The 13,403-nt window shown below is 44.0% G+C and overlaps 1 protein-coding gene across 1 annotated transcript in view; it reads left to right on the top strand.

The window, feature by feature from the left end:
* The window catches only part of LOC118777944 (secretory carrier-associated membrane protein 1-like), a 29,087-nt gene extending 23,375 nt beyond the window's left edge, over positions 1-5,712 (top strand). Inside the window, exons 5-9 of the mRNA XM_036529213.1 lie at positions 624-752; positions 2,890-3,049; positions 3,539-3,640; positions 4,296-4,413; positions 5,530-5,712. Of these exons, the coding sequence (XP_036385106.1) occupies positions 624-752; positions 2,890-3,049; positions 3,539-3,640; positions 4,296-4,413; positions 5,530-5,682 (662 nt within the window). The 3' untranslated portion in view covers positions 5,683-5,712. The remainder of the gene's footprint in view (positions 1-623; positions 753-2,889; positions 3,050-3,538; positions 3,641-4,295; positions 4,414-5,529) is intronic.
* Positions 5,713-13,403: the final 7,691 nt, after the last annotated feature.

Here is a 13,403-nt window from a genome sequence, read left to right as displayed (position 1 = left end):
ATGCAAGGGAAGCATGAATTCATCAAACGGCAAGTAAACATAATTAAGCATGTAAAAAACCATCAAAGCATAATATGTTATCTGCGTGTTTTGTGAGAGCTAGTAACTTTGAGCATGGTTTCTCTACATTTTTGCATCAGCAAATTGACGGTTCATAGCTACATAGCTGCCAGTTGGCTCCATACTGTAATGGCTTGTAATGTGTGTGGCATAAATAAGAGTTGGGTGAGAGGGAAAGGATTCTGTGATACAGAGGAGTAAAGAATTGTTATGCACTGCATCAGGATAGCCTACTCTGTCATGGTTGTCTTTCTACATTAAAAAGCTGTGGAAAAAGTCTCATTCATAGTCTTCTTGTTTCCTGTTTCTTCCAGGTAGGAAAACCAACTGTCTACAGTGCAGAGCTATAAAAAAGCAGAACTCATTCATATTCTTCTCATTACTTGTTTTTTTTTTCAGCAAGGAAAAACAACTATCTACTGTAAAGAGCTATGAAAAGGAGAACTCATTTATATTCATCTTGTTTTTGCTTCCTCCAGGAAGGAAACATAACTATACCTACATTGTAGAGTGGTACAAAAGGAGAACTCATATGTTTTCCTTCTCTTTCCCGTTTCTTTCAGGAAGAAAAAACAACTGGCCACCTCTCCCTGAGAAGTTCCCAGTCGGCCCCTGCTTTTACCACGATATTGCTGTAGACATACCTGTGGAGTTTCAGAAGACAGTCAAGATCATGTATTATCTATGGATGTGTGAGTGTTGCATTATTGCACAATATCACGTCACAGGCCAAAACAGGTTGTTTGCGGGTAGAACAACCCAATTTTTTTTTTTTTTGTGAGGATGAGAGATTAGAGGCTGTATAGAGATCATTATTCAAGATTCAGATTTTGAAGTGTTTCCTTTTTTTTCCAAAACATGTCAACTGTTGTGGTTAGTCATTTAATTTCAGATATTTCTTGAAGAGTTGTTTTCACGGATGAGCTCATGTGCTGTGCTTGAAATGAAGTAAAATGGAGGAAACGATTCTCACCTAAAAGATCTGAATTAATACTGCATGCAGGCTGATTGTGGTTACACTCCAAATGTTTCTTGTTAGCTACGCTTATCAGATACACCTATTCCTTGACAAGTCTATTTCGGATCTGCTGTCAAAAGTGAAAAATTCCTGAAAGTTTGTGTCACCAAACCGATATCCTGTTTAACGCAGAAAGTATGTTATCTGTCACATCTGTTGCTAAAACGGTTAGGGTGTAGCGTGCGCTTTCAAGTTGCTGTTCCACATACTGTCAGGAAAAGCCATGTCTAAGAGCATGTCCACCCTCAAAACCCTTTTCCTCACGCAGAACTAATTCCCTGCGGTTCCCGTTCACCCAGCACCCGTATCACAGCCTGGCTTGCTTTTCTTCCAGTGTGTTCCATTTCCCTTCATGGCTGTAATTCAGTTTGTGCTGGGATAACAAGTGAGCTCTTGTCAGCGTACAGACAAACTCTCAAATTCCTGACCCTATTTTAACTTTCTCCAATTTAATCAGCCTGAACCGCATGCCTGGCTCCTGGAAAAAAGTGTGAAATAACTCGGCTAATCTCGTATCTCTGGCACCACAACATAACTAGCCACACATGGCTGAAAGCTGTCATGGAACTGATGAGAATTTGGATGAGAAAACATGTATTAAATACAAAGACAATATTTGATCAATTTGTATCCAGTGTGTGGCTGGGCGTTGATGCTGTATTCATGTGATAGCGTCATGTGACTAAGAATGCCTGAAAGGAAGCATGTGAATCACTCCCACAAGCACATGCCAATTAGCAGTGCACCAGTCCATTCACATGAGTTTAGCCTGACTTTTGTAGCAGACGATACTGCATTTTCATCAGTCCGTTTTCTCATAAAAAACTGGCATTTTCTGCTGAATTGGACATAGTTTTACTCCATCCGAAAGCGTGATAGCTACCTCAGACTGAAACACCAGGAATAAGCCATTTTCCATTTTTTTTTCCGTGAAATATTTAGCGTGAGTGGTCCTTTAATGCTTGCTTTAGAAAAGCTTCAGAAGGTGTGGAAAGGCTTTTTAGCTTGCTTGCTCTCAGAGAACCCTGAAGTCCAGCGCCTGCCGTTTCCATGGGGTACTGTGAGATCTCACAGAGCCGTGTGAGATTCAGAGGCATTTTAACAAAAGCAGCCGCAGCTACTACTACAATGAAAGACCCTGGATGACATGTCAGAGGCCTTATAAAGGAGCTGTCGCCCTAAATAATTTAACTGACAGCTCTGTTCGAAATCATTCTGACGCTTTCTTTGTGCTGTACTAAAAACTGTCTTATATTTTCCTTGTCTCCTTATTATTAGATGTCATTATTAACGGCTCAGTTGTGGAGGTCATGTTTTTGTTCTTTTTCTGGGTGTGTATAAGCGTTTGAATGAATGTGCCTCATTTTTAGAGTTTGCAACAGCTAACATTTCAGCCCTTTTAGAGATGAAAGGCACTGTAATGATGGTGTAATCGGTAGAAGTCTTTGGATTGCTGTGTGCGCCCTGCTGTTAATGTGGGAAGTTCTGATGTGCAGGGCTCGTAGGCAGTGACGGAGAGGTCAGTTAGATAACCGCAGCCCTGTTTTGTGGGGTACACCCTGTGGCCGCGGGATGTGTGTGTTTAGCAGTGACGGCCTAATGCGCAGCCTGCAGGCCAGTCTGTCACCTGACCCTGTCAGGCAGCTCTGGGTTATTCCATACCAGTGCAAGTGAACTACATGATTTAATTCAACAAAGTAGTTTGGTGTGTGGTCGATTTTTGACGGTGTTACTCTGGGACAGGAAACAGTGACCTGTTTTCCGTCCCAGCCCTTGTTCAGTCTCTTATGACGCGTGACTTTCCCCCGCAGTCCACACGGGGACGCTGTTTGTGAACATTTTCGGCTGCCTGGCGTGGTTCTGCGTGGACGCTTCAAGAGGAGTGGACTTTGGCCTGGCCATGCTGTGGTTCATGCTCTTCACCCCTTGCTCCTTCGTCTGCTGGTACAGACCCCTGTACGGAGCCTTCAGGTAACAGCACCAGCCTCACACTCCAGCACTGAGGCCTCACACACCTTCCATTAGCAGCTGGACCGTTTTTTACTCTCTGGGAAACATTACATTACAATACAATACATTACATTACATTACAATACAATACATTACATTACATTACATTACAATACATTACATTACATTACATTACTGTCATTTAGCAGGCATTCTTATCCAAAGCGACTTACGTAGGTTGCAGTTTCACATATTTTCCATTTAAACAGCTGGATATTTACTGAGGCAATTCTAGGTTAAATACCTTGCCCGAGGGTACCACATCAGTGCACCAGCAGGGAATGGAACCAGCAACCTTTCAGTTCCGAGCCCTGTTCCCGACTGCTGTGCTACACTGCCGCCCCTCTGTAAAACGCTTCTGTATTTCAGCTCTCTGGCTAGTATGGATTTTCCTCTGCGGGTCATACTGTGGTCACTCTCTTACAGTCTCACCCTGTGCTTGTGTTGCAGGAGTGACAGCTCCTTCAGATTCTTCGTCTTCTTCTTTGTGTACATCTGTCAGTTCGGCGTGCACGTGCTGCAGGCCATCGGCATCGCGGGCTGGGGGGCGTGGTGAGTCACTCACAGGAAGTGATGCGTCTGCGATTACACAACTGACAGCTTTAAGGGAAAACACAGTGGTCACGCAACCAGAAGGCAGGAGGCCTTGTCAGCATTTAGTCTTCGCAAAAAATATCTTGAAGACATGTTTCTGGAAGAGGATTGACTACAGTATCAGTCAAAAGTTTGGACACATTTATTCCTTATTTTTACTATTTTCCAGATTTCAGAATAATGGTAAAGACATCAAAACTATGAAATAACGCAAACATAGTTATGCAGTCACCAAACAATTGTTAAATCAAAACTTATCAAATGTTATATTTTCAAAGTAGCCAAAAAGTTCTTTTAATAATAATTATTTTTTGGAAAGAAATCCATACATATGCATCAACGTCAAATTTAAAGCATTTAATCATAAGTCTTAAGGTCAAGATGTCTTTGAATGCACATTTCCCATTATTTTAATCAGGTAGGTCCAAACTTTTGACTGGTAAAGTATTTTGCCATCAAATCAGTTTGTATGGAATGTAATTATCAAAAATTGACTATGTCCAAGTAGTCAACCTCGTCACCAATAAAATCAAAAGCAAATGAGATTAGTGGAGACAGTGTCTTTGACACACGGTCTTTGACCCGCGGCTGTGGTTGTGCTTCTCCCGGACAGCGGCTGGATCTCGGCCCTCACAGGCCTGAACACCAGCATCCCTGTGGGCATCATGATGATCCTCATCGCGGCCCTCTTCACCGCCTCGGCCGTCATCTCGCTCATCATGTTCAAGAAGGTAGGACTCTAAGCTGGCCGCTCATCTCCATCACAAAGGGATCGAAGGCAGGCCGCTTTCTCTGGCACACGCTCACACAGGTTATGCTTGTGATAACACCGTGGGCCTCAAAGACATGCTAGGCTCAGTCCTGATGAACAGTTGTTAACAGCTGACGCATTTGTATGGCTGGCTTTTCTGTGAGCATTTTGAAGGGTACGGTGCTGTTGTGTCAGCGTCAGTATCCTTTATCTTGCAACTTTTACAAATTCAAGCAAGAGTTAATGTTTCCAATTTCATTCAAAGAATGAACTCATCAAGAATTAATCCATGCAGCCCCTACAAAACTATCTGTAGTATGCCTTAGTAAGGAAAAAAATTGCTGAAGATTATTCTTTGTGCTGCACTCTGGGTTATAGAGGGCTCCGATTCAACCAGCAGGTGGCAGTGTAAGCTGCTTTTCTGATGTAACTCAAATTTGCTCTGCCACAAGCTTTAGTCCACAAGCAAGAGAAGGCAGCAGCGCAGGAAAACAAAGAACAGGCTCACCATGGCAACATCTCAGACACCCAACACAAGGAGAAATCACGTAGGAGCACTCTGGATGAGAGCAGAGATCCAGTAGCTCCAGGGTTGTGATCACAGGAGAGCAACACTCTGGAACCCAGGTGGAGCCGCTCTGGTGGTTGGCAGCTGGTTGTTTCCTCTCGAGTGGGGTCAGTGCTGTCAATAGGGCACCCGTATCTCAGAAACAGCAGTGCTGGGGTGCGCCTGTTTCAGCAGGAGCATCCTTCACAAATGGATGAAGAGAGACCCAGAGTGCCATTAACTCAGAGCTCTCAGACCACTGCCCGGTTTAGAGAAGAATCATAGAGACGCTGGGTGGAAGGTTTTTATACCGGCTTTATCACAGAGCTTGGTGTTCGTGGCCAACAGCATCTCTCAGAGCATGATGTGAAGGGATTTGTGGTTCTGTGTTGGCCGTTTACAGTTAACGGTGCATCATTACACTACACTTCCCAGTTTGCTTTGCAGCGTCCCTCTCAGGACTTGCACAGCGGTGTATAGTTTCACACAGTGGTGAAGATGCGGGTCATTGAGTCCAGGTCTGATGGCCGCTCCCTCTGTCGCTCTCAGGTCCACGGGCTGTACCGCACCACGGGCGCCAGCTTCGAGAAGGCCCAGCAGGAGTTCGCCACCGGCGTCATGGCCAACAAGACCGTCCAGACAGCGGCGGCCAACGCAGCCTCCACCGCCGCCCGGGGGGCCTTCAAGGGAGAGCAGATCTGAGCCTCCCGAGGCGCGTCATCCTCCACTCCCCCCCCCCCCCCCCCCCCGAAAACCCTCCTAACCACACTCACGCTGCCCCCTCCCCACCCCCCCGTCACTCCATGCCCCGCCCCTCCCCCAGTCCAGCGTGGAGACCGTAGACTCCACCTCCGTTTTCATCTAACGCACTCCAGTGACTGACTGACTACGCCCCCCACCCCCAATCCTTTCCGTGTCGCTCAGCATGTCTTTTAACCTGTCCTTGAACGTGTGTGCATGGGCTGAGAAATGGATGACCTAAAGCTTGGCACTTTCAGTCACGTCGTGTACCTCCAGGCCATTGGCAGGTCTGTTTAATCACCACCCCCTCCCCCCCCAGGGTAGGCAGACATGGGGCAGCAGCAACAGCCGTGACATAGGGGCCTGCTGCCGAAACCGCGGCGTGGTTTAAACCATTCTCTGCACGGGAAGCACGGAGAGGGATGGAACCCTTGTCCTCCCTCCTCCGTCTCTCTCTCACGTCCTCTGTCCAGCAACAAGGTTGTCCAATTCCTGTGCTGGAGACACCTCCCCCCCACGGTCCATAAGTGGTCCACTCCAGTCCTGTGCAATAACCCTGTCCCCCCCTCAATGTCTTGCTGAAAGTGCTCTCTTCAGAAAGCGGAGTGATGGTATGGTTTTTCTGTTATTTCTTTGTTTTGTTTTGTTGCGTTTTTATCAATGTCTCACTAAGAAACCAATGGATGGCTGGAAAAAAGATATTTGGAATAGTGTCCTTTTCAGAAGAGAACATTTCTGAAGTAATTCCCCACGATGCACTGTGCCTAATGACTGAGTGGCACACAGATGCACACAGTTTGTATCCATCTGTATTAATTTAAAATTACTGTTTCAGTGTAAGGTTTATGCTCTTTCTGGCAGTCGCTTGTAGCAGTCAGATGTGAATTAATACCGCTAATCAGCAAATGCTCAGCTAAGGTAGAGCTCTGGGCTTTGTTTAGCTCTTGTGCAACAGCCCTCTGTTTCAGTTCTGAAAAGCCACATTCATTAGGACAGCATGGACCTCCAGGGCCCTTATGTGGTCTCCTACAAGGCATAGTGCTTTCATGTACTCAGCGATGAGATATTATTTTTGGAAAAGTATCAAGGACACCTCTTAGGACCTTTTCTCAACCCCTCTGGGCTTTTTACTATAGTTTCTCCCGGATTGTTTGTGCTTTGTGCATCTTACAGCTTCATGTGGGCGTCCTTGTTAAGTTTAAAAGGACAGAAACTACTGTAAACCCAATATTCTAACATTCTAACTGGCTCCTCTCCATATCTTTGATGCTAATGCAGTACTTTGGGGGTTCTGCTATACCATTAAATGATCTCAGACTTTGGCGAAATGTCCACTTTGATGGTGTGTATGTAGGGGCATTGGCATTCTGGAATTAAGGCAGCAGGAGATCTCAGATAAATGTGAACATATGCATACCAGATGAGCATAAGTTTTATTTCAGCAGCAACCACACTCAGATTAAGGTGTGCTTGAAATCTTTTTGAGGCGTCACAGTTTTTCTTTATTTTACATCTTGCTGTACGTGCAGCAATTTTGTAATCTTCTGCCCTTCCAAGTACAGTTAGGCAGTCTTATTCGATGCCAGATTTTCAGAATGAAACCTTTGAAGATCGTTTGTGATATTTCATCTTCTGATTCAATGGTTGCAGGCACTGTGGTTCCACCTGTTTCAGGCATTCCCTGTTGTCTCCATTTACCTCCCATCCCCAACCACCCTCAGCCGCCGCCCACTGCTTCTCATTGGGTGTCTCAAGTGTCAGTCAGTGCGTTTGCATTCACTGCACTGATCCGTGATTCTGAGGGCCTTTTAAGCAAACACATTGTATAAAAACAATTAACATTTTTCCCGTACGTGTGTGTGTGAAATAGCTACCACTTTTCTGGAAAAAAAAGCTTGAATTGAACAGCTCCTGGAGTGAGTTGGGGCATAGGTGCATCCTCTAATGGTGGCGTCTTGCTTCTTCTGCTAGTGCGTTGGTCTGTGCTGTGCTCGGTTCTAGGCCTCCAGACTTGTATCAACATCTGTGCAAAAATGCAAATAGAACGATTCCATTAATATGAAGGATACTCCAGCCTTTTCATAATGAAAACCAACTCAAAAAGGCGTTTACATCAGTAATACTCAGGATGTGTGTCAGCTGCATGAAAATTTGCCTCACAAGTTTGCCAGGACTTATTGGCTTTTTCACTGGGACGTGAATGAAGGGAAAATTGAATGGGGATTCAGTGGAATAGTAGAGGAAACTTTGCGATGGAAACTACCGGCACCTTATATCCCAGGTATACTACTGCTGTCTCGCGTTTTCAATCTCATCTGTGATACGATGGTAAAGCAAGAACACCTGTAAAGTCACCTGGTAATTCATAAATGGGAAAACCTTCAGTTTTTTCCATTTATAGGTGGTTTAATAATTAGTACACGTGAATATTTGTGTCTTGAGAGGCAAGCTCGGTTGAAGCTCCATTAGGTTTTTAGTGTCTTGTACATTTGATAGCAGCTTATATTTTCGTTGTTTCGGTTGGTCACAGTTTGTGGTCCTGGTGGGATCGAATCTGGAGGGCTAAGCTAAATTACTGCCCTGTTAATTGATATGATTTTTTTGATTCTGTGTTTTCTTTCTCTCCAGTATTGTTGATTGCATGGTCTGTAATGTTTAGCCCTCCATTCATTTCAGTGTTTTCATTTCTGATGCGATATGATAGTATATCTACCACAGTTGTTTCAGTTTTAAATTCTGAATGACGTGTTCCTGCAGACAGTCTCTGTGTGGTGTCATTGGCACAACTTCCGTGTAATTTAAATATATTAACATGGTGAAAATCGCTCAGTAATGGTCATTGCTGCCAGGCAAATATAGTCAACTTCCTCATGTGCTCTTTTCTGAAGTGTGCATTTAATCCGTGGAGCAAGGTTTTAAAATGTCATGTTCAATTATGAAAAAAAAAAACTTTGGTTATCTTATTATTTTCTAAACTTGCGATTTATTTTTAAACTGATAAAGCTATCCCACATTTCTTTGTGGTTCCTGCGTGTGCGTGTGTGCGTGCGCGTGTGTGCACGTGCCTGTGTGTTGAGCTACTGCAAGCTGTTCTTCCTTTTTTTTTTTTTTTTTTTAATAAATTCAAACAAATGGCACCTGAATGTTCCTGTTAAAACTTCTTTTCTAGTTTGTTTCATTTCAAAATATACAATTCAAAAGGGGGAATTTTGAGAAAGTCAGTCAGCCGATGTCGTTCGAACTTTCTCTGTATTGCAATGGACTGTGGCTTTAAGTTTTACTTATCAAACAATGACAGAATTATGTAGTTGAAACACTGAAAAGAAGACGTAAGTGGTTTTAAGTCAGTTTGTGATTATGGGTTTGAGTTTATTTAAAACAGACATTAAGGGATATTTGTATATTTTGTAAAATTGGCAATTGGTCTGCCATTGTCCTGAATTTCACTGTACTGTATAAATGCACTCCTGTCCCCCCTGTCGCATGTTGAGTAGTTTGAGTTTTGTATATTTATTGTATTAACACAAAATAAAATTAAAAGCCAACTACTCCGCTTGTGCCCTGTACTCCTTTTTACAGCATAGTTTCTTCTGGTTTCCTTCCCCTAATGGACCCACACAGGACCTGCAAGGCCACTGCATCCTCTGCCTGTGGTTTTCCTGTAATGGTGGTTAACACCCTTTACCAACAAGACTCCCTGGCCCATCTGTTTATAAATTTCGTTAATTAATTCATTAAACTGTAGCTTCCTTTATATCAATGTTTAAGTAATAACTCTACAGCAGATGAAAACGAATGGCTCAGAACTACAGCTGTAGTCTTCTACATCCATGTTGTGACCAGGTGAAAATCCAGTTCTGGTCTTGATGGTACTTTGACGACGGATAGAGATGATGAAGAAGGAACGTTTTAGCCACACCCCTGTAATCTGGGTTCCCTCAGCACTACAGCTGCCAGCAGGGGGCAGCGTAGTGCAGGAAATGTAGAGAAGCACTATTCATGCAGATAATGGGTTTCCTCCACAAAAAAATACATTATAAGTGAATCCAGTATTTTCTAAGTCAGCATTGTTTCACAATACCAGTTTCTGGCCTTGTGCTGTTGTAATTATTCCAGCAGCAGAGATAAATGAGGGACAGTGGGGTGCTAGGTACCCAGTGATTACAATGAACACATATGTTTGTCTTGACGCCACCTAATATGAATCTGATAAATTTAAGGGTACAGAGCCTCACCTTGTCTGTTTGTTTTTAGGACCAAATGAACCACAAAGAAATATGTCTTCAGTCTGAGTAACCAGTTCAATATAGTATTTTTCAGTATTTTTCTATACACTCTTATGTTAGTATGTCCTTCCATAGAGAATACAGGGAACTGCAGTGTATTGATGGAATGAAGGAACTGTAATCCTCTAATCACAAAGAAGTGTTCATTCAGAAGATACACTTTACCTGTGTTAATTCTGTTATGGCCTTTGTGAGTGTGGAACCCTGGAACACCCAGAGAGCATGAGAATCTACCCTCTGGGTGATTTTTACAACAATGGCAGATGAGCAAACACACCCTAAAACCTATTTGCTCTGTGATCCTGACATTTATGGCAGCCAGATCACAACTTCAACAAGTAAAGCTTATACAAACCTAGTCAGGTTGCACAAGTTATCTTGTGGTAGGGCTTGAATAGTGTTATGCTCACACTCACCGGTCTGGGGGTGTTGTGCACCTGGTCTGACACTGTTGCTCATTTGACTTGAATGGATACACTTGTGTTCTGTCATGCTGGAAGTCACTGGGTGAATGAATGTCATGTAATGTAATGTAAAGCATAACAGCAACGAGATCAGACCTAGGGATAAGATCTATTGGTGACTCTATAACCTTAACAGGTAATCATAAACAAGCTGAACTGCCTTACCATACTTGGTAAATTCACCACTCTGGCACAAACCTTATCTTTTCTGATTGTTAGTGTGCTGTAATTGAAACCTTTCGGCCACAGTCATGTCGATGCCCTGTTGATTTTGTGCTTTATGCAACTGACGAGTAAAATGTTCCAAACATCTGAGCATCTCTGTGGCTTGGCTCTGGCCCTGTGAAATGTGTGTCCATAGCTGGGTAGCCCTGAATCAGTGAAGCATTCCTTTGTAGTTGAGAGTGATGAATCTTGTGTTGGATATACTGCCTGTCACCGGAGCCACAAGCCCAGCTGAAGTCACGGCAATCTGTGAAACCGCATTCGGCGTTTATCCCGCCCATTAGCGGTATTAAATTGTTTGTGCCAAATAGCGGGCAGGTCTTTTAAACTTCCCAGATGGGAGATCAGTGAAGGACTCCCAGTCTTGCCAGGGAAAGACGTCTGAACATCAACAATGTTAACAACACAAACATGCCTGACTTCGCTGGGGGACCTGGAGTGGGTATTTGTGATGACCCTTTGAACAGACTTTATCCCACAGCTATTGAGTGACTTCACCCGCTCTGCTGACAGAATAATTGGCTGCAAGCTGCACTGCTCCCCCCCTAAACGAGTCAGAGCTGGCTGTTTGAAGTCGAGGGTTCCTCCGTCCAGAGCGGTACGGATCCTAAATCAAACCTCCATTCAGCTGCAGCAGGGGGGACGGGCTGCTTTCAAACGAAGCTAAGATTATCGAACTGCACAGTGACGTCTACCCACCCGTTCCGCATATCACTTTGCTGGGAGAGGCTGTGCGAATCAAGAGGGCCGACTCGACGTCTTCTCGAGCAAACCAGATTTATTTACTTCCAAAATCAGCGCAAATCAGTGTGGGCGTTGCGGAAACGGCGCACGCGTTCTGCTCGCTGCCCCAAAACTTTACTCCCCTCGACAAAGAACAATAGACAAGCCAGGAAGGGGCCGACTGGAGGGACACAAAGGACTGAGACTCTCACAGAGTTTTTCCCACACGAAGGGACGCCGGTGGACAGATGAAGCCAATAAAGGGCGTATAAACACAGCCAATAAGGCGTGAGGCAGATGAGAGCGCATTGATGAAAAGAGGCCTGATTGAAAAGATGTGTTCGGTGAAACCCCACATGAAAGGAGCAAGTGTCATGAGAAACTTGATCTGTCCTTAATTCCAGCATCAAGGGATTTACATGGCTGCTTCAGGAACGAAAAGCACTGCAATTTGTGGCGGCCTCCACAGTTTGAGAAATGTGGAGTGATGTCCTTTCCTGGAATGGGAACTTGAAATTCTGTTAACGGCTGGGGTACTGGTGACAGTTTAGATTTAACTGTGCCAAGGTCATGTTGAAGTGCCTGGTATTGTAACATTTCAAACATCTGGTGCACTGGGAACATTCTGCCCTTTCTATTGAATTAAAGGCAACCTGAGATGTACAGATATCTTAGACTGTCAGGTTAACTGTTAATATAGAACCATAGCACTCAGTTTGCATTTTAACTCAACATATACCAACATATACTGACTCAAATGGACAGACAGAAAAATATCTATTTAAGTGGCAGTTGAGTGGTGCCAGGTAACAGTTCAGAGAGGGGGGGAATATGAGAACTGAGGCCTCTGCAGGCTCCAGGCGGAGGGCATTATGACATTATCAAAACCGTCCACATTCATATTACCCAAGCATGTTTGTTCCTCTAATTTTTGTAGCAACAAAGCGGTTTTCTTACTGTTCACCCTCGGTGCACAATGGTGCCTGCAATGCCAAGGTCAGCCACAAGTTCCTCTTTCCCAGGAACGCCAAGCCATCAAACTCTTTTGTTTCCTTTTTTTTGGGGGGGGGGGGGGTTTGCAATGTTTTTCATGCTAAGCTACACCACTCATCATTGAAACACACTATCTCGCTTGTGCTAATGTAACAATCACATAAGTGGGCCCAGTGAAGTCAGTGAAGTACACTGCAGCGGATCATAAGCACACATGGATCTGTTCAGAAACAGGGCGAGTTTAAAAAGAGATCTGTGGCAGCCGACGTTAGGCCACATCCCTTTATTATCATTCCATTATAAATGTCATCCGCTTGCCCTTGCACATATTTTTGTCCTGACTCCCAGGTAGGCCTCAGTTTCTCAATCCAAGCCCACCTAAGACAGAAACACCTGCTGCCATGTAATATTGCACGTTTCTTACAACATTTTAGGTTTTTAAATGGTATTACAATGGTTATGACACTGCAGAGCATGCATGCCTCCTAACAGTCAGTCTCAGTCAGGTACATTCATAGAGAGTGGAGAGGGGCTAGATGACAAATGAGCTGAAATGCAAATGTTCTTTACACAGGACCAATGAATCCTTGCCATGTTGGAACAAACACAAGGAAAGACACAGATAACCCTGATGGAAGAATGTCTTTACAGTACCTTCCTGACTGGTTTAGTTTCATTGTGTCCACTGCAGCAGGAATTTGGAGATCATGCTTTTTTGTTACTCTCAGTGGACACAGCACTCAACCCACTTTCGAAGGACCGCTTATTACCAGTACAGTGATAGTCAGTTGTATTTCTCATAACTGTTTACACAACACAATGAATGAAGGAGGATTTAAACACAGTGAGTAAACAGCACAAGACCAGAATCCAGTCTGAAGTGATTTCATGATCTTTATTTAAGCTGAAACAAAACAAATGATCTGAGATCTGGCCACCAGTGACCAAGACCATAGTGACCCGGTTCACCATTTTCACTCTGTCTCCCAAA

The sequence above is a fragment of the Megalops cyprinoides genome, chromosome 5 (genome assembly GCF_013368585.1).
Source record: "Megalops cyprinoides isolate fMegCyp1 chromosome 5, fMegCyp1.pri, whole genome shotgun sequence".
NCBI lineage: Eukaryota > Metazoa > Chordata > Actinopteri > Elopiformes > Megalopidae > Megalops > Megalops cyprinoides.
Note: the sequence above shows the minus strand (reverse complement) of the source record. Positions and strands in the feature narration are given on the sequence as shown.